At 46.5% G+C, this 22,500-nt stretch overlaps 1 protein-coding gene across 1 annotated transcript in view; it reads right to left on the reverse strand.

The window, feature by feature from the left end:
* The window catches only part of LOC143037023 (plexin-B-like), a 264,227-nt gene that overhangs the window by 193,577 nt on the left and 48,150 nt on the right, over positions 1–22,500 (reverse strand). The window contains exon 3 of the mRNA XM_076205126.1: positions 1,327–1,692. Coding sequence (XP_076061241.1) covers positions 1,327–1,692 — 366 coding nt within the window. The remainder of the gene's footprint in view (positions 1–1,326; positions 1,693–22,500) is intronic.

Genomic DNA, 22,500 nt, shown 5'->3' on the forward strand with positions numbered 1-22,500 from the left:
GTGTGTGTGTGTGTGTGTGTGTGTGTGTGTGTGTGTCTGACGTACTTTACAGATTATCATTTTGGGTGACGCCAAAATATTTCATTCTGGTGAGTGGCGGAGGGAGGAGGGGGGGTCAACGACATGGAGCCTCATAGCCGAATAAAATAATACTATTCGCCAGATTGTTATAGACTGTGCCATCGGCCCGAAGTAGAAGAATTGGGAGAAATTTAATAAAATGGGGGAATGAGACATAGAGACGAAAAGACTGAAAATGGGACCATATGCCAAGATCATAATCACCATCCTGGTACCTCACTATCATCACCAACATCATTCTCCAACACCATCTAATATCCAGCTCCAGCAACACCAATCAAAAACCATTGGTCGTTTTCACAGTCATGGGGTTGGTGTACACGAGAACGAACAACAAAAGGCAACACGAGAACGAACAGATGACTGTGAGATCTACCTAAAGATAAGGTTACAAAGGCGGAGCATGCCGACAGGAGACCTTTTGATCCATATCTTTTTTTTTTTTTTTCGTGATCGTTCAAACGAAACCCAATGACTGTGAAAGCGACCAGTTCCATCACCAAAGTCATCCCGTCTCCAACATCCAACAAAGCTTCTGTTTCATTTATTCTCCAACAATCTCCATCACTCACTCTTCACCTCTCCATCAACTCTTACTCCATTTCAAAAACTACCAAAAATGCAAAATAATATAAATAAACTAAGCATGCTGGTATTAGTGAATGAAAAAAGAAAATGCATACGTACAAAAACCTATGTGCATGTATACATGCACACAGACATACATAATGCAAACACGCACACACACACACACATCGTATGTATATACATATACATACATATATATATATATATATATATATACATATATATACATACATATATATACATACACATATTATTCACCCAAGAGACAAAATAAGTTTCTCGAATGTATGAAAGTAAATAAACAAATATATTCAGGCACAAACGCACACATGCAAGAACAAGTATGCACATACGCACACAAACACGCGAGTACGTATACATATACACACAACACACGAACACACACACATACAGATAGATAGATAGATAGAGATAGAGGGAGACAAGCTACCACCACCAGATTGCGACAAAGCCAAGAGTCTAGCGTAACTACCCTCCAGTAGGAGGGCCAAGCCCACCAGCAGGAGGAGGAGGAGGAAGAGGAAGAGGAAGAGGAAGAGGAGGAGGAGGAGGAAGAGGAGGAGGAGGAAGATCACCGAAGGGCCAGGCTCGGCAGCAGGCAACACACACCTCTCTGAGCAGCTGGAGGATGCTTACATTTTCCCCAGAGACGACGGTTCCGGTGCAGTTGGAGGCGTTGTGGATACACTCGTTGTCGTAGACGCACCAGTTGCACGCCCACGCGCTCCTGACGCAGGCGCCGCAGGTGACGTGGCGGGAGCAGTCGTAGAAGGCGAAGTTCCTCGACACGAAGTCCTTGTTCGTCTCCGAAGAACGGACGCTGAGGGGAACGAGGACGTGGTCCTCGTGGGCCGGGATGGGTTCTCGCTGGTGCCTCATGGGGGTGTCGCAGGAGAGTCCGGCCCCAGTGACCAGGGCATCCACCGGGGGAGCGTTCCCGAAGACACACTGGTACTTGGCTCCAGCTGGAAGCTCCGGCAGGGTACGTATTGTTAACTGCACCTGGAAAAGAGAAATAATTTTTATTTTTATTTTACTCGATCGAAAGCTGTACAATACAGTTTATAAACCAATCTTTTTAACTGGTCCGAGACACGAGAATACACACTGTAAGTACAGTAAGTACAATCGGCGACCCCCCCCCCTCTGGGGGGACGGAGAGGGGCAGGGGTGTCGCCGATTCTATGAAGCGGCCTTGCTGTGGATGTTCTGTGTCTTGCGACACTGCTTCTGACCCAGGGCAGTGGACAAGATGCAGGGATGACCCGTCATCCAGGAGGTGCCAAGATAAGAGGGAGGATACTGTAGAGGGTGGAGGGGAGTGGAGTGCATTAGGGATGGAATGGGTGGGAATGGTTTTTATGCCTTTGGTTTTTGGCTACCTCCCTTGTAAGGGGGAAAAAGCCTTTGTTATATGTATGTACAAAAAGTGTATGAATAGAAATAACAGTAATATAAAAGCAGCCTGGTAGATGCCGTTCGTCAATCAATGAGCCGAAATACACTACCCTGGACGTTATATCGTAGTTTAAAAAGAAAAAAGAAAAGAAAAGAAAATAAGATATATTAACATAAAATACTAAAATAAAATAACATGAAATGAATTAAAGTAACAAAATTAACAAGTCAAATAAAGTAAATTAAAGTAATAAAATTAACAAGTAAAATAAAATAAAATAAAATTAATTAAAGTAACAAAATTAACAAGTAAAATAAAACTAAATAAAATAGAATGAAAAAAGGCCCCATTGAACATCACCCCCCCCCCTCCGCCGCTATGTAACAAATCCTAAGCTATGACACATTGCACCAGTTCTGGAACAATATGAGTAAGCTAAACTACATCTCTGGACAGCTTATACACTCTACGGTAACGACATACACGGTACATATTTCCCAGCTCAGCATACTCACACTGAGGATAATTCCCAGCTCAACAAAGTAGTAGCGAGCAAATCTCCCCATACACTAACACACTGTATGTAATAATATGGAGTTTACTCAAACCTTAACACACAGTATATGATACATTCGAAAGATACAAACGTCACAAACACACACACACACACACACACACACACACACACACAATGCATACATACAGAAGACCGTCCCCTTTCCTATCTGAGCCCAGCTCGAAATCCCACAATACAAAAAGTTTTCAATCAATGTTCCCGTAATCCCGCAATCGCCAAAGATCCCGGATGAGTTCAGAATCCCTAATCCCAGGTGGGCTGACATCCAATCATGCCATCACAGGGGAGTCAGCAGTGGTCAACTAATCACAAACCAATCGCCCAATCTGAGGCGACGTCGAAGGGACCCACCTCGCCGGCCCAGTTCGCAGACTCTACCGAACTCGAGGGCCTCTCCTCTTCTCAATTTTTTTTCTTTCATTTTTTCAACAAATAATGCCATACACACGTGTATAAGAATGTGTCTGTTTACAATATACCGTATACAGACTGAACAAGTTCTTTTTTATTTTTTTCTCTCTCTCTCTCTCTCTCTCTCTCTCTCTCTCTCTCTCTCTCTCTCTCTATCTCTCACACACACACACACACAAACACACACACAATATACACCTTTACATACAGACGCAAATACATATGGGTGTGTATTTGTTTATGTTTGCATGTGTGAATGTGAATATGTGCATGAGTGCGTGTGAAAGAGAGAAAATAGAGAAAAGAGAAAATTGAGAAAAAAAGAGAAAAATGAGAAAAAGAGAAAAGTGAGAAAGTAGAAAGGGAGATAAAGAGAGAGAATATATGTGTGTGTGTGTGTGTGTGTGTGTGTGTGTGTGTGTGTGTGTGTGTGTGTGTGTGTGTGTGTGTGTGTGTGTGTGTGTGTGAAAGCGAGAGAGAGAGAGAGAGAGGAGAAAGGAAAAAGGAGAAAGAGAGGAGAGAGAGAGAGAGAGAGAGAGAGAGAGAGAGAGAGAGAGAGAGAGAGAGAGAGAGAGAGAGAGAGAGAGAGAGAGGAGAGAGAGAGAGAGAGAGAGAGAGAGAGAGAGAGAGAGAGAGAGAGAGAGAGAGAGAGAGAGAGAGAGAGAGAGAGAGAGAGTGAGAGAGAGAGAGAGAGAGAGAGAGAGAGAGAGAGAGAGAGAGAGAGAGAGAGAGAGAGAGAGAGAGAGAGAGAGAGAGAGAGCACTAATCTCGAGCACGGGAGGGAGGGTGAGGAAGGTTTTATAGCTAAGTCCATTGAGGTTCGCTGTTTGCTGTGATGAATTAGGGAAAGCCATTTACGCCCATCAGGAATTAGGGCGTTGGGCACATGGGGCTACTGGGATAGAATAGGGATATAGGTGGACCAGAGGTGGACTGGGGATGGAAGTGGACCAGGGTGGACCAAGGGTGGATCAAGGATGGACCAGGGGTGGATCAAGGGTACAAAAGGGATGAACCTGGAGTGGAAAAGAGGTGGGCCAGAGGTGGACCAAGGGTGGACCAGGGGTGGATCAATGGTGGACCAGGGGTGGATCAAGGGTGAACCAGGGGTGGACCAAGAGTGGACCAGGGGTGGATCAAGGGTACAAAAGGGATGGACTTCAGTGTGGAAAAGAGGTTGGCCAGGGGTGGACCAAGGGTGGACCAGGGGTGGACCAAGGGTGGACCAGGGGTGGATCAAGGGTACAAAAGAGATGGACCTGGAGAGGAAAAGAGGTGGGCCAGGAGTAAACTAGTAGTGGACCAAGGGTGGACCAGAATTAGGCCAAGGGTGAACCAGGGGTGGATTGGGAACGGAGAAGGATTGGACTTGCGACTGAAGACTTGGTCGTCTTCATTCGCAAGTCCAATCCTTCTCCGGATTGGACAGGGGATAGGAGGCCAGGAAATGACCAAAGACAAGTGGATCAGGAGTGCACCGTGGACAGAAGTGGATCAAGCTGGACTGGGAACAGAGGTGGACCAGATACGAACTGGATGAAGAAGAATGGTTGTGGATCGTTGGGTATAGTGGATGGATAGGGGATAGAGATAACAAAGGATGAATTGAGAGCAGAAGGCAACAGAGGGATTGGGGACAGGGCTGGTCTGGAATGTGGGGAGAGGGTGGATCGGGGATAGATTATGCCGGATGATGGCTAAGTGGAGTAGATAGAGGGATCGGATCGGACAGTGGTTAGGGTGATGAAGGGGAAGAGGATGGGGAGGGATAGTGGCCAGGGGGATAGATTGAGGATAGATGGGGAAATGAATTCTCAATCAATCAAAGCTCATTTTGTCCCGAACTCGACCAAGTGAATAAAATCGTCCGGCGTCATCATGTCACAAGTGCGTGATAACTCACGACCTTACTGGACAGAAGAGTCACTATCGGATAGAAGAACTACTGCTGGAAAAGCGGTTCTTCGACGGATAAAAGGAGTTGGTCACTCATCGATGGATGCCCATACACATACATATACCAAGAGGCTTTTCCCCCTTACACAGGGGGTAGCCAATGCCCATACACGCACACGGGTACTCACTACCTGAGGGCCTCAACGAGGTAGTAATCCCCAAGACCTGATTAACAGCTTTAGGTCGAAGGACTTTACCAGCCGCGCATACGCGCTCTCCTCCGAGAATCGGCGATGAAGAACACAGGCGTGGCAGAACTCCCGAGGGCCACGCCCTTCGAGGGCGCCCAGCGACGGGCCCTGGAGGACCTCGAAAGGGGGGAAAGTGTGCGGGAGTGTCGCGCAGGGGGCAGTTAGTAGCAGAGTCGCAATTTGGAACAGAGGGTCTTGAAGAGGCAAGAAGGGGGCGACAAGGGGTTTGTAGTGGAGCGCACCAACGAAGGGCAAAGGTGTCGAGGCACCATTACAGGTGTGAGAGCCGAGGGGGCGAAGCCAGAAGAACGAGGGGCCGGGGACTTCGAGTGGAGACTTCGGAGTACGAACAAGGTTCCTCGTGTATTGTGCAAGGCTGTTGCACAAGTGCTCATGGTGGTGGTGGCGGAGAGGGTGGAGGAGATGAGGAGGTGAGGGGGGCGAAAGGGGTGGGGAGGGTGACGAGAGAGGGGGAAATGAGGGGGAGAGTGAGTCGAAGTGTAAAGAAGAAGTCTTCTGGAGTGCTAAGCTAAGCCACGAGCGTGGCTTTGCACGTATCATACGAGACACTTTTTTCCGCCAATTTTTTTCCCTATGTTCGTTTGATTAGGGAAAGACTTCGGTTGTAAATTCTTCCACATGACGTGAACGGCGCAAACTAGTCATTATACACAATAATAACTGTTCAACCAGACCTCCCGCCATTAACAACTGCGCAAACTAGTCACCACGCCCAACAATAACTGCGCAAACCAAACCTCACGCCCAAAACAATAACTGCGCAAACTAGACGCCATGCCTGCAGAACTGAACTAATACAAGGAACGCAGCTGCGAGGAACATAATGACTGAACAGCTTCGTCCGACAGCTGGAGGCAGCGGTCGCAACGAATGTGCAGCTGAGCCAAGCAGCTGTACGGACAAGACAGCAGGCGGTCCAGCACCTTCAGTAAGGACACGCACTGCTTCAAGACGGTGACGCCTTGCAGATCCCGTTCTTACTCCTGTGTAATGATTATTAAACAAAGAAATAAATCGAACCCCTTAGGGGGACGGGGGTGGGAGTGGGGTGAATAATCAGAGGTGGCGGTGGTCGGGTGGGGTTAAATATATCTCGTCGCGTTGGTTCGAGTCCTCGGGCGTACCACGTTTCAATTTCTGCATGTGCCTCCACGGTTCTTCCGATGTTGATGGCTTAGAATTAATGTGTATTGTGGTTGATATATATATATATATATATATATATATATATATATATATATATATATTATATATATATATATATATATTATGTATATATTTATTGTGTGATCTTTCTTTTTATTTATCTATTTATTAATTTTATTCTATTTTATTTTGTATGGGAGGAATAGTATAAACCACTAAATACATCAAGTCATGTGGGAGTGTTACAAATGACACAATGAAGAAATGGGACACACACCACTCAAGAGGCTTTTATTCACCCAATGGGGGAGCAGGGGTGAGGAGGTGGGGTGAGACAAAACGGGGTCTTCATCCCTCAAACACCACTTGCCCCCAAATCGACTTCTCCCCGCTGAATAAAATCGTCCGTTTTCAACTGAACATGCAACCCCAAACAGAAATCTATAACGTCTCAATACTATTATTATTATCATTATCAATTATCATTATTATTACTATTTTTTTTTTTTTTTTTTTTTTTTTTTTTTTTTTTTTTTTTTTAACTATCGTGGCCCAAAAGGCGTCGAGCGACCTTTGGATACTCGACGAACGATCCAGATTAGTTTTTCCCAAATTCCCTCTCTCGCTCCAACTTTTTTTTTTTTTTTTCAATCTTAATCTGAGACACGAGTCAAAGAAGTGAATCTTTATTCCACCAACAAGATAAAAATAAATATCAAAATAAAAATACTCATCTAATAACAGATAATAAATTACATCACGACAAAATAACAATATACTTAATAATGATAATGATAATAATAATAAGAATAAGAATAAGAATAATAATAATAATAATAATAATAATAGTAATAATAATAATAATAATAATAATAATAATAATAATAATAATAAATAGTAATAATAATAATGATAATGATAATAATCTATAATAATAATAATAATGATAATAATAATAATGATAATAATAATAATGTTAATAATAATAATGATAATAATTTATAATAATAATAATAATAATAATAATAATAATAATAATAATGATAATAATAATAAATTACAATAATAATTTATAACTATAATAGATAATGATTTATAATAATAATAATAATAATAATAATAATAATAATAATAATAATAACAATAATAAATAACAATAATAATTTATAATGATAATAATAACAATATTAGTAACAATAACAGCAACAATAATGATGATGATGATGATGATGATGATGAAGATACCGATAACGACCTCCAAAGGGACCAGGACCCCAAGCTCGAGTCCCGCCGTCTTCCAGGACTCCTCCGCGTGTCACGTTCACCGGAGCTGCCGCTGGTGCGGATTCGAACCTAAGCTCCGGGGCGGTGGACGCGGCAAAAGTGGAGCAGAGACCCAAAGAAAGGAGGAGCGTGAGAGTCCGATATGTGCAAGTGGAAGAATAAAGAAAAACGTGGAGGAAGAGAAAGAAAAGGAGGAGGAGGAGGAGGAGGAGGAGGAGGAAGAGGAGCAGTAGGAGGAGGAGGAGGAGAGAGGAAGAGGAGCAGTAGGAGGAGGAAGAGGAGAGAGGAAGAGGAGCAGGAGGAGGAGGAAGAGGAGAGAGGAAGAGGAGCAGGAGGAGGAGGAGGAGAGAGGAAGAGGAGCAGGAGGAGGAGGAGGAGAGAGGAAGAGGAGCAGGAGGAGGAGGAGGAGGAGGAGGTTGAGGAGGAGGAGAGAGGATGAGTAAGAGAGAGGAGTGAGGAGTGAGGAGGAGGAGAGGGGAAGAGGAGCAGTAGGAGGAGGAGGAGAGAGGAGGAGGAGGAGGAGGAGAGAGGAAGAGGAGGAGGAGAGAGGAAGAGGAGCAGGAGGAGTAAGAGAGAGGAGTGAGGAGGAGGAGAGAGGAGCAGTAGGAGTAGGAGGAGGAGGAGGAGGAGTAAGAGAGAGGAGTGAGGAGGAGGAGGGAGGAGGAGGTAGGAGTGGACGGGGAGGAGAAATGAGAGCAAAAGAGAGGTCACGTGGAATTCCAGAGAAAATACTGACGTCACGGCCCGTTTAGCCTTTGTGAGGTGATAACTAAGAACAAGAAGGGCACGCGAGACAGGAAAAGGGGGGGGAGGGAAGAGGAGAGGGGCGTTGTGAAATGTTAACACAGGATAAGTGAGGGTAAGAGAAGAGTGAGAGAGGAAGAGAGAGGATAAGAGAGGAAGAGAGAGGATGAGAAAGGATAAGAGAGAGTGAGAGGTTGAGGGGGCAAGAAGTACGTGAGGCGAAGTTGAGAAGAGGAATGGAAACGTAGAAAGGTAAGAAAGAGAGGGTAAGAGAGGGAAAGAGAGGGTAAGAGGAAACCAAAGGAAGGTACAAAGGAAACGAGGAGGCAGGGAAGAAGAAGCGAGGAGACAGAGGACGAAACAGGGAAGAGAGGAAGAAAGGAACGCGGAAATGCGTGACAAACGGCTTCCAAAAGGAAGCGAGGATTTGAGGGAGGAGCAAAGGTGGGCGGAGGAGAAACTGGGGTGGAGGAAGAGGAGGAGAAACTGAGGTGGAGGAAGAGGAGGAGGAGAAACTGAGGTGGAGGAAGAGGAGGAGGAGAAACCGAGGTGGAGGAAGAGGAGGAGGAGAAACTGAGATGGGAGAAGAGGAGGAGAAACTGAGGTGGAGGAAGAGGAGGAGGAGAAACCGAGGTGGAGGAAGAGGAGGAGGAGGAGAAGAAACTGAGGTGGAGGAAGAGGAGGAGGAGAAACTGAGGTGGAGGAAGAGGAAGAGGAGAAACTGAGGTGGAGGAAGAGGAAGAGGAGAAACTGAGGTGGAGGAAGAGGAAGAGGAGAAACTGAGGTGGAGGAAGAGGAAGAGGAAAAACTGAGGTGGAGGAAGAGGAAGAGGAGAAACTGAGGTGGAGGAAGAGGAAGAGGAGGAGAAACTGAGGTGGAGGAAGAGGAGGAGGAGGAGGAGGAGGAGAAACTGAGGTGGAGGAAGAGGAAGAAGAGAAACTGAGGTGGAGGAAGAGGAAGAGGAGAAACTGAGGTGGAGGAAGAGGAGAAACTGAGGTGGAGGAAGAGGAGAAACTGAGGTGGAGGAAGAGGAGGAGGAGAAACTGAAGTGGAGGAAGAGGAGGAGGAGAAACTGAGGAAGAGGAAGAGGAGAAACCGAGGTGGAGGAAGAGGAAGAGGAGAAACTGAGGTGGAGGAAGAGGAGGAGGAGGAGAAACTGAGGTGGAGGAAGAGGAGGAGAAGGAGGAGAAACTGAGGTGGAGGAAGAGGAGGAGGAGGAGGAGGAGAAACTGAGGTGGAGGAAGAGGAGGAGGAGGAGGAGGAGGAGAAACTGAGGTGGAGGAAGAGGAAGAGGAGGAGGAGAAACTGAGGTGGAGGAAGAGGAAGAGGAGAAATTGAGGTGGAGGAAGAGGAGAAATTGAGGTGGAGGAAGAGGAGAAGAAACTGAGGTGGAGGAAGAGGAGGAGGAAGAAGTAGAATGAGGAAATGGAGGTGCATGGATGAAGTGATGGCATGCAAATAAGAGTGAGAAGGAGTGAAGCGAAAGAGCTCAGGAAGGCGGAAGGTGGGAAGGAAGGGAATTCAGGAAGGCGGAGGGTGGGAAGGTGGGAGGGAAGACGAAGGAAGGGAAGGCGGGAGGGAATGTGGGTAGGAAGGAGGGAGAGAAGGCTGGAGGGAGGACAGGCGGAAGGGAATGGGGGAAGGAGGGAAGGTGGGTGGGAGGGAATGGGGGAAAGAGGGAAGGCGGGAGGGAGGAAGTGAAGATGGGAATAGGGGAAAGCGGGAAGAGGGAAGATGGGAGGGAGGGAAGGCGGGAAGGATGGGAGGTGGGAGAAGGGGAGGTGGGAGGAGGGGAAGGTGGGAGGGAGGGAGGGAGGGAGGGGGATGGAGAGGGGGAGGGAGGGAGGAAGGGAGGGAAGGTGGGAGAGAGGGAGGGAATAAGGGAAGGAAGAAGGGACGTCCCTCCCCCTCACCTCAAAGAAGTGGAGAATGAGCCTCGGCTCCGGACGAAAAACGCGAAGCGAACGGAATGGGAAAAGAATCAGCGACACATATATATCAGAAGAGGAAAACGGCAACAAATCATGCACAGAGTAAACACAGAACTGGATATAATGGTAGATAAACACGGAATAACATAAAAGGCGGCGAGAGGGACAAAGGAGGAACGCCAAACGAGGAGGACGAAGAGGGCGAGGAGGGGGAGGAGGGCGAGGAGGGGGAGGAGGGCGAGGAGGGGGAGGAGGGGGAGAAGCGGGAGGAGGGCGAGGAGGGGAGGAGGGCGAGGAGGGGGAGGAGAGCAAGGAGGGGGAGGAGGGCGAGGAGGGCGTGGAGGGGGAGAAGGGCGAGGAGGGGGAGGAGAGCGAGGAGGGCGAGGAGGGCGAGGAGGGGGAGGAGGACGGGAGGAGGGCGAGGAGGGCGAGGACGGGGGAGGTCCACTAAGGAGCATTCGTTAAGCGGGGCGAGTAAGGTAGGGCGAGAGAAGGGAAGGGGGCGAGATGGGCGCCTGGAACAAAGGCACCCCTGGAACAGAGAGTGGACGTCCCTTGGACGAAAAAGGCCACCGCTGGAACAAAGAAGAGCATCTCTGGAATACAAAGAAGCCACTTTGAACACTGAGGAACATAGAGGATAGCACCTGGAAAAGAGATGCAGTCCTGGAACAAAGAGAGTTATTCATGGAACACAGAGGGGAGGGGAATACCTGGAACAGAAAGGCATCCCTGGAACGGACAGGGGTGTCTGGAACAAAACGAAGAGCACCTGGAACAGTGAGGGACATTCCTGGAATACAGAGTGTACCTGGAACAGAAAGCCATCTCCGGAACAGACAGGAGTGTCTGGAACAATAAGAAGTGTCCCTGGAACGGAGAAAGGGGGTCACCCGAAGGTGACACCAAAGGGTAAGCAGAGGACCCAACGAGGAGTGACGAACAACGACTGAGGGGAGCGACTGAGGGGAACAGGAGAATCAGAGATGGAAAGTGACGTCCGCTGGAAATAACAGAAGACCTCGTCGACGAAACAAAAATAAGGGTCCGAAGGAAGGATGGCGACTCCGAGGATGAAAGGGCACTGAAGAGAGAAATTCGCTGAAAGGAGACGGATACCTAAAGCAAGACAAGAAAGGAAAACACTGAATGAAGAAGCAAATTCATAATTAAATAAATAGATAACTAAATAACTATAAATAAGGTACCTAAAGCAAGACGAGAAAGCAAAAGACTGAATAAAGAAGCAAATTCATTATTAAATAAATGAATAGATAACTACATAAATAACTATAAATGAGGTACCTAAAGCAAGACAAGAAAGCAAGACTGAAAAAAGAAGCAAACTCATAATTAAATAAAAATAGGTAACTAAATAACTATAAATGAGGTATCTAAAGCAAGACAAGAAAGCAAAAGACAGAATAAAGAAGCAAATTCATAATTAAATAAATAAATAGATAACTATATATATAACTATAAATGAGGAGATGAGATAAAATGTGGACAAGTGGAAATACGACGAACACCAAAGAGCTGTTAGGTAGCGTCATGGAATGCCTGCTTAGGTCGTCACGGGACACTGGGATACAGGCGCCGACGCCCTGTGGGGACACGAAAAGAGGGGAAAAGAGGGAAGATGACGGACCCTGGAGAACTACGATGAGGGAAATGAAGGGGACACCGCGGGGAATTAAAGGGGAATTACGGGATATCTAGAGGAATGTAGAGGTGCGTTGAGAGGAATCAAGAAGAGGGAATCGAGGGTAATTAAGGTGGGGAATAATGAGACCACCGAGGGGAGAGGAATATTGAGGGGAATTGACCTTTTCAGAGTAAAGTTTGAAAGCAAAATGTTGCACTTCAACAGACAATGACCTGGCAAAGGCAAACAATTTTACTCAGCTAAGAGGAACCCAGGACCGGTACTGGGTGAAGAGGGTGTACCAGAAGAAGACTCCGGTACCCCAAAGGTACCGTTGCGATGGGTACTTCGAGAACAGAGACATTACGAAGGTGGCTGGTGTGGAGGGAGGGGGAAGGGGGAGGGGGAAGGGGGAGGAGGGGTGGGGGGACACAAGTGAGGACAGCATACAGGAACAGCGGAGAGAGTGAGAAGAGAGGGGGAGGGGAAGAGAGGGGGAGGGGAAGAGAGGGGGAGGGGAAGCTATGGGAGGAAGAGAGGAGTGAGGGAGGGATTGGAGGGGAAGGAAGAGAGGAGGAGAGGGACCGGGGTGCCAACATGAGAGAAGAGAGGGGAGAAACAAGCGGCTGGACAAAGCCAGAGAGAGGGCTGGGAGAGAGCAGGCGGGGATGGCGAGGGGGAAGAGGAGGGGGACGGGGGAGGGGGAGGGGGACACGGGAGGGGGGAGGGGGAAGGGGGGAGGGGAAGGGGAGTGGGAAGGTAGAGCGGAGAGTCAAGAGAGGAAAGTTAAGTAAAAGCGAGAAGTCGCGAGCGAAAGGTTAACGTCGAGACGAGGGGGAACTTCGAGGGCGAGAAGAACGACGGAAGAGAGATAAAGGAGGAGGAGGAGGGGGAGGAGGGGGAGGAGGAGGAGGAGGAGGAGGAGGAGGAGGAGGAGGAGGAGGAGGAGGAGGAGGGAGGAGGAGGAGAAAGAGGAGGGGATGAGTAAGAGTAAAAGGGGGTGGAGGAGGAGAGTGCGGAGGAGGAGGAGGAGGAGGAGAGTGCGGAGGAGGAGGAGGAGGAGGAGGAGGAGGAGGAGGAGGAGGAGGAGGAGGAGGAGGCGATCTGGATATTACCAACACGTATGGGTACATATACAATATATGCTTACGTATGCGATTGGGTGAGACAATAGAGAGAGAGAGAGAGAGAGAGAGAGAGAGAGAGAGAGAGAGAGAGAGAGAGAGAGAGAGAGAGAGAGATAGAGAGAGAGAGGGGGGGAGAGGAGAGAAAAAAGAGAGAGAGAAAAGAGAGAGATATTTTGGAGGAGGAAGCTAGAACAAAGGAGGGAGTGTGTGGGGAGGGAGAGGGGCAGCGGAGGCAAGCGAGAGTAACTCCAATAAACTAAAATGGGGAGTTGGGGGGGGAGGGGGGACGGAGGAAAGGGGGAGCGAATAAGAGCGTGTGAGAGCGCATTAGCCGTGAGCTCAGAACACGTGAGAGTTGTGTGAATCATACAAGTCGATGTGACGAGTGGCGGGTCGATGCAACCTGGAGTACCAAGTACACAGGGCAAAGGTGACGTGGTTGGTCAAAGGTAAAGGTGTTATCACATTAGGCTGTTTTTCCTCCAACCTCCAATTAATCGGCGGTACCGCCCACCTCCGACACTTTTTCCGCCGTCAAATCACTATCATTTTATCGACAATTTACGTAATATGTCATTTGATATGATGGAGGAAAATCATTTACCTCCAGCATTATCAGATTCTTCCCCCCCAAACCTGTTGGCTGTAAATCTGCTCCAACAATCGGAGGAAAAATACGCCAGTGTGATAACGAGTTAAGTGTCCCCTGGTGTAAGCTCCTAACTCCACTCCACCCCTTCTGTAGCCTTGAAGACCCTCCCAGGCAAACGCCCGACCCATCACCACTGTTTTCAGATGAGGTTGCCATAATATTATTATTCATATTTTTATTAAAAAAAAAAAAAAAAAAAAAAAAAATTATAATTATTATAATTTTTTCGCATCCGACCTAGTTATGGACCAAAAGGTCTCCTATCGGCATGCTCCTTTATAATCCTTTGTCATTATAAGGACCACTAGTTCTTTTATTCTGGTTTCCATTCATCTCCGAGTCGCTCCTTCCGTATGGAAGGCTTCACTACTTCGATTTACGCCTGTCAAAGGACATTATTAGTTTCATTTACGTTCGCTGGCGCCAGACGATGGATAAAATCGCCTGGCGACAGAGTTTCATTTACGTTCGCTGGTGCCAGACGAAGAATAAAATCGCCTGGCGACAGAGTTTCATTTACGTTCGCTGGCGCCAGGCGATGGATAAAATCGCCTGGCGACAGAGTTTCATTTACATTCGCTGGCGCCAGGCGAGGAATAAAATCGCCTGGCGACAGAGTTTCATTTACGTTCGCTGGCGCCAGACGATGAATAAAATCACCTGGCGACAGTTTCATTTATACGTTCGCTGGCGCCAGGCGAGGAATAAAATCGCCTGGCGATAGTTTCATTTACGTTCGCGATGAATAAAATCACCTGGCGGCAGTCACAACAAACCACATCGCGCCGAACTCGATTCTATTATCAGAACCATTTCTTAACTGCGGTCTCTCTCGGGGTAATAAGTTATGGAGTAATGACTGTGTTATGCATTCAATATCTTTAGGATTTTGATATCATCTCTACGGACCTGAGTCACGCGGCATTTTATATAGTTTAACGTCACAAACTCCCCCCCTATCCGGAGGCCAGGACGGTGCCCCTCACAGAGGATTTTGTAGCGTGAAACTGAATGAACCATGCCTTTGGTCCAACTTCGCCGGCGGCAGGGTTCGAGCCGCCATCCCCCCCCCTCGACCTTCGCCGCAAGTGACGACGCCCTAACCCTCTCAGCCAGGGAACTTCCATTTGATAACTGGAGATTAAAAAAAAAAAAAAAAAAAAAAAAAAAAAATCCATTCTGCTTCTCTTTCTTTATAATACCACCTCTCGCTCAACCTCTCCGGAGGGATTTTGTCCCCAACGACAGAAACCCCCCCAGTTTATTACGGACAAAGTACTAAACACCCCAGAACAGAGATCGGGACCCCTCCTCCATGTTACCAGTCTTCCCAAGAAACGATGACGAAGACGACGGTGAGAACAATTGCCTCTAATCACAGGGTGATCACCCAGGAGGGACTGTAAAGCCTACACAATCAGAAATCTCGTTTGCCAAGTAATCTCCCTACACCCTCTTCGTCCACGTATCATTTACCTTTCCTTCCCCATTTCCTCTTCCCTATCACCCATTCCCTCCCCATTCTCTCGCGTGCTTTCAACATCACTATTTCTTTCACCATAATGGCCCCATAAATCAACCGTAATTATTCTCTCCCTTTCTCTCTCTTCACACTTACTTTACCTTCCCCCATCCCCCCCATTTTCACCACGTACATCCCATCTCTCTCCCTTTTCGTATACTCATCCCCCCCCCATTCCGCTAACAACCCCATTCTCTCACCCCATACAGCTACCTCATAATCCTTTCTTCTTCCGTCTATGCCTCTAGTCGTGCTAAGAGCCAAGAGGAGTTGGGACTACTATAAAGAGAGATACTAATAATAAAGGGGGGAACGCATGGACAAAGAGTAATCCACGGCACTGGAAGTTTTTTTTTTTTTTTTTTTTTTTAAAGAACGGTGACACACCACATTATTGGGTAAGGAAAGTGAAGTCTTGGAAGAAGAAGAAGAAAAAAAAACTAATAAAGAATTTACTTAATGAAAAAGCCAAAGTAAATTTGTACAAAAAAGGGGATGAAATTAGAATTGTGGGGAAAAAGAAAAATTTTTGCAAGAAAATTAGATGACGAAAAGAAAACTTATTCAAAGAAAAATAAATAATAATGATGTAAAAATACTAATACTACTACAAATAATAAGTGATAATGCATATGTCCCGTATACATACAAACAGTAAACACATACACACAAAAGAGTACACCAATAACATTAACATTAATACTAACTACAGTAATAATGATAATAAAATAATGAATAATAAATCGTTATTTATACGAACAGATACGCGAAAAAAAAATACACATAACAGCCACAACAGACAAAAACTGCTTCACAACCACGACGGCACCACAAACGACCATATCCTCCTCCCAACGCCCCGCCCCCCCCCCCCTTTTTTTTTTTTTTTTTTTTTTTTGCGGACCTTAGCCTCGAAGACTTAATTCAATGCGACCGCGTTATTACATCCAGCCGCCTCAGCTCCCTCCTTCAAGATGGTGGCGTGTTTGAATGATTCTATTCTGGCTAAGAACATGCGATTAAATAAGTAAATAGACAACATTAGTGAATATTACAGCACTGAATATATTTGCTGTATAAGACCATCCTTAAGTTAACCTGAACAAAATGCATAAAGTATGACCTTCCATTCCATGCCCCTCCACTATACCAACTTTCATCTCTCGCCCCTAAATCCTCCCTTTTACCCTAAACCCAATCCCCCCGCCCCACCCTAACGCGTTCCCTCCCCCTACTACGAACTTTCCGACAAATACTTATTGCATTTTCCCCTAACTATAGTCTTTCCCTCCCCAACTTGCCCCCCCCTCCCCCCCCCATAGCCACAAGTTTTTGTTCTTTACTAATTCCATTTCATTTCAATTTCTTTCTCTCGGACCGCGGCCAGAAATAATGAGATTTTAATTCCTTTGTAACATTATTAAGTCGTATTGGGAGAATGGGGGCGGGGGGGGGGAAGGATCCCCCCCACCCCATATTCAATAATAAACAAATAACTGAGGCCCATACGCACATTAATATGCATACATTAGCATATCCATTTTTATACACAATTTACAAGTTCTTATTATTGAACAGGGTTATATATATAACAATGGACGCTCACTGGCCGAACAGGTTAGAGCGTCGCTGTTTGCGGCGGAGGTCGAGGTTACGGCAGTTCGAACTCTGCCGCCAGCGAGTTGGACCAGGGCTGAAATAATTTCAGCATTGCTGCGCTGCGGGTCGTTACTTCAACTCTCGTGGGCGAGGAGTTGGGTGTGTGTGTACGTGTAAGGTCACAGTGTTACCCATAGATCGGTCATATACGAATTCTGAGCTCTCTTCCGGGAGGGAAATGGATGTCGATCACGAGTCCCACACGCGATCCAAGACCATGGTGAATCACACACACACACACACGCGCGCGCGCACACACACACACACACACGCACACATCCACACACACACACACACGCGCGCGCGCGCGCACGCATACATACACACACACACACACACACGCACGCACAAGCACACACACACATATACACACACACTATAAACAGTACCTTGCTTATCTTTACTTCTATCTCTACTGTCTCTTCCTCCTCCTCCTCCTCCCCTCACCAACAACCACCCGAAGCCCCCCCCCCTCAGACAGCGTCCACTATCTATGTCCAACACCCCCTCTCTCAACTTCTACACATACTTCAAGCCTCCTGTTTTTCTTAACCTCGAGGTCCCCCTTCCTTTCCCCTTCCTTCCTCCTTCCCGACTCTCCCCTCCCTCGTTCCCCCACACCCTCCCTCTTCCTCCCAAGACCTGGTGTGTTTTGCGCGTCTGGTCGTCAAGCCTGGAATGAGAGCTGGAGTTCTATGGTGGTGGTGGTGGTGGTGGTGGTGGTGGTGGTAGTGTTGATGGTGGTAGTGGTGGAGGGAAGAGTGGGTGCGTGTGTGTGTGTGTGTGTGTGTGTGTGTGTGTGTGTGTGTGTGTGTGTGTGTGTGTGTGTGTGTGTGTGTGTGTGTGTGTCTGTGTGTGTTTGTGATTCACCATGGTCTTGGATCACGTGTTGGACTCGTGATCGACAGTTATCAACCTCCCAGATGAGAGCTCAGAGCTCTTATGATCGATCTATGGGTAACACTGTGACCTTACACGCACACACACACTCAACTCCCCGCCCACGAAAGTTGGAGTAACACCCCGTAGCGAAGCGATACTGAAATTATTTCAGCCCTGGGAGGGAGTCGAACCCGGACCACCGTAGTGACAGGCGAGAACTCTAACCATAGCGCCACGAGGTAGGTATGTGTGTGTGTGTGTGTGTGTGTGTGTGTGTGTGTGTGTGTGTGTGTGTGTGTGTGTGTGTGTGTGTGTGTGTGTGTGTGTGTGTGTGTGTGAATGTGTTTGTGTGTGATTCGCCTTGGTCTTTGGATCACGTGTTGGACTCGTGATCGACAGCTATTTCCCTCTCGGAAGAGAGCTCAGAGCTCCTATGTCCGATCTATGAGTAATGCTATGACCTTACACGCACACACACACCCAACTCCCCGCCCACGAGAGTTGGAGTAACGACTCGAAGCGCAGCGATACTGAAATTATTTAAGCCCTGGGCAGGATTCGAATCGGGTACCGCCGATACCTCCGTACTAACAGTCTGAGACTCTACCAACCGCGTGTGTGTGCGTGTGTGTGTGTGCGCGCGCGTGTTTGTGGGGGAGGGGCTCATACATAGCACCAACAGACTACACTCCTCTCTTCCAACGCCTTCCCCCCCTCCCCTCCCAAACCATCATCCCGTTCTCTCTCCCAATCCATATTCTTCTCCCGTTCTCGCCTCGATGACCATGAGAGGTTCCCCTTCCGGGCGTCTTCGCCACTTCTTCAGTCAGTCCCTTGTTGACTAATTTCTCTCCCCCTTGTTTACTGATTTGTGACATTTCCCTCTCGCTTCCCTTTAACTCTGTTTACACCGCCGACTGATCAGTCTCCATTGGTGCTTGTCGATTCGAAACCCTCCCCCTCGTTTTCGACTTTTTCTTGTGCTCGAAGATGTCCGGTGTATACAAGAGAACGCAGCGAAGACGGTGACTATCTTCAAGATTGTGTCTTCAGGCTCGATTCTATTATCAGAACCATTTTTTAACTGCGGTGTCTCTCGGGATAATAGGTTATGGAGTAATGACTGTGTTATGCATTCAATATCTTTAGGATTTTAATGTCATCTCTACGGACCTGAGTCACGCGGCATTTGATGATGACATGGTTTAACGTCACAAACTCCCCCTTATCGGGAGGCTAGGACGGTTCCCCTTACAAAGGACTTTGTAGCGTGGAATTTAATGAACCATGCCCTTGGTCCAACTTCGCCGGCGGCAGGGTTCGAACCCCCCACCTCTACCTTCGCCGCAAGTAACGACGCCCTCCACTAAGCACATCCTTGAGAATGTCTGGTTCCTTATCTACCTTTCCCCTCAACCTCTGCTTCCTTATACACCGTTGACAAACTTGAAGGCCTCTAGGTGCCAGTCGCGTGGAAGAGGAAGGGGAGGCGAGGAAGGAAGCCTTCCTACAAATAACAGGCTTGATGAAGGATTCCCAGTGCCGAGAGTGTGGCACTGATGGACCTACAGAGTGCCAACGGTGTGCAGGCACTCAAGTTGATTGGTAGAAGCGGACACGGGGTGACTAGATGCTTCCGGGTTCACTGAATAATCAACTGATCAACTTTGCTCAATCTCTCTCTCTCTCTCTCTCTCTCTTCCATGAACCCGCCACGATGATCTACTGTGGTGAGGAGTCTACGCCAGAAGGCGACTAGCTGCCCTATGCGCTTTGAGAGCTGTTGGGGCAGGTGGCAGTCACTACTGGGAATCGGAGAGGTGTGCGGGATTCGAATTCACTACAAGACCAGTCGCTTTCGACCACTCCACCAGTGCACTATTCTACATGAATAGAATAGTCTGAGAGATGCCATTGTATTATAAACAAAAACTATCGAGTGTCGAAGGAATTACTGGATTCGAACACTTGTATGAAATTCTTCGTTTGTGAATCACAACAGAGTCTGAGTGAGTTGTCAATACATTCGGTTCGACCGAGTTATCAATGGACTTGACAAACTCGTATCGGACTCACGCAAAGCGGTATTTAACAATTAGTATTGTCCTTGCTCTAGCCTGTGTGTAAAAACACATGGTTGCGGTTGTTGTTGTTGCTGTAACAATAACAACAGCAACAATAATAATAATAGCAATAATATAATGATAATGATAATAATAATAATAATGATAATGATAATAATATAGTAATAATAATATAGTAATAGTAATAATAATAATGATAATAATAATATAGTAATAATAGTAATAATAATGATATGGTAATAACAATAATAATAATAAAAATGTTAATGATTATGACAATAATAATAATAATAATAATAATAATAATAACAATAATAATAATCACTATAATGTAACAAAACGTGTATTATTTAGAAGAAAAAAAAATTCTTTTTCAGAAGTTCTTGAGGGACGTAGCAACCACCAGTTTCAAACTTTCAAGGGTTGAAAATGCCACATGGGACATCTATCTTTCTATTATACTTTTTTTTTCACTCTGGCTACCGGCAGGCGATTTTATTAAGTTAAACACAGATCTTACAAAGGATTACAAAGGCGGAGCATGCCGACAGGAGACCTTTTGGTCCATAACTAGGTCGGATGCGACAAAATATATATAAATTATAAAAAAAAAAAAACGTAAATTAAATAAGAATTATAATAATATACATGATAACAAATAAAATAAATAATACATAGGTATAGTTAAATGATAAACAAACAGGTAAATAGTAAATAATAATAAACTGACAAATAAATAATAATAAATGGAAATTAAGCAAATAATAGAGACAAATAATAACAAACTAATAATCAAATAGCGACATTCTAAGAACCCCGGACTGACGGGTGATTGATTGTACGTGGAGTGACGATGGAAAGAGAGTTGACGGGGACCGGGTTGACTGGTAACAGAGTTGAATGTCGGAGGGCGGTGGATTTGCCTTGTGGCCTCTAGCCTTTGTTTTCCTTCCATTTCCTCACCACCTTTGCTCCACCATCAGCCTCCACCAACTCTCCGCCTCCACTTCACCAAACCTTGTGTCGCCTTTTTCGCCTCCTACATGTCTGTCCTCTGTCAAATTTATCCACCAGAAACCCTTTTTCCTTTTCCCTCCTTCTCCTCCTACTTTTCTTCCTCCTTCTCCTCCTCCTCCTCCTCCTTTTCTTCCTCCTTCCTCTGCTATTTTTCCTCTTCCTCCTCTTAATCTTTCTCTTCTTCCGTTTTCTCGTCTCAATCTTTCTCCTACTTCACCTCCTCTTTCCCCTTACGTCCTAATACATAACAACTCCCTACACAACCTTACTTTCACTCCCAAAATCGAGCTTATTACTCCTCTCCCACTTATTGTACTCCCTCAACTTACTCTCCCTCCATTCTCCTTACTCCCTCTCCCCCCCCCCAAAATCCAAAACCTTAAAACTCCAATTCAAAATGTTGGAGTTCCCATTCCTTCTTCAATTCCCCTACTCTAGCTTCCTCTCTTTCCCCACGTCCCTCTTCTTCCCCTAATTCCCCTCTCCCCCCAACTCCCCTCTCCCACCCAACTCCCCTCTCCCCCCAACTCCCCTCGTCTTCTCAACTCCTCCCCTCTATAGCGCTTTCCACATTTTCCAATCACTAACTTAGACGCATAACAATAACTTCCTTTGCTCCCTTTCTGGTACTAACCCCCCATCCCCCCACCCATCCTTATCCTCCCTTAGTCCCCTCGTGCGTCTCTCCCCTCTTCCAGTCAATTTTACCTTCCCCTACCGCCAGATATCTTAGCGCCCCAACCCTCACCCCCACCCTAAAACATCATGTACAGATTTTACATCTCTTCTACTCGATATCTTGTTCCATAATATATATATTTAAGTATATATATATATATATATATATATATATATATATATATATACATATATATATATATATTATATACATATATATATATATATATATATATATTATAAATACATATATATGTGTATGTAATAGAAACGGGGGGACAGAGACAGGGAGAAAAATTTGAAAGAACGGTCATCAAATTAAGCTATAATGGAAATAAATATCAATTATCCGCATAAAAATTGCACCTTTCACAAAAATGGCTATGATGGCTGCTGTCACTACTAACACACACACACACACACACACACACACACACACACACACACACACACACACACACACACAGAAAGCCTAATCTCCTTCCTTTTTCTTCACACTGTTCTCTCCTCAATCCTTCTTCACTTCCTTCCATTCCTCTTGGAATCTGGAGGCTTGAATCCTCAAAAACAAGCCCACCTCCCCGATAACTCCCAAATCAACTTGAGCCTCGAACTTATAAACCTTCTGCCTCCTCAACCCTCTTCGGGATCTCCTACTACCTCCGGGTCCCTTCACCACCACCAGGTCCCTTCTCCACCTCCAGGTCCCTCCACCACCTGCAGGTCCCTTTACCACCTCCAGGTCCCTCCACCACCTGCAGGTCCCTTCACCACTTCCAGGTCCCTCTACTACCTCCAGGTCCCTTCACCACCTCCAGGTCCCTTCACCACCTCCAGGTCCCTTCACCACCTCCAGGTCCCTCCACCACCTCCAGGTCCCTTCA

The sequence above is a fragment of the Oratosquilla oratoria genome, chromosome 21, assembly GCF_046742065.1.
Source record: "Oratosquilla oratoria isolate Oo_2021 chromosome 21, ASM4674206v1, whole genome shotgun sequence".
NCBI classification, from domain to species: domain Eukaryota; kingdom Metazoa; phylum Arthropoda; class Malacostraca; order Stomatopoda; family Squillidae; genus Oratosquilla; species Oratosquilla oratoria.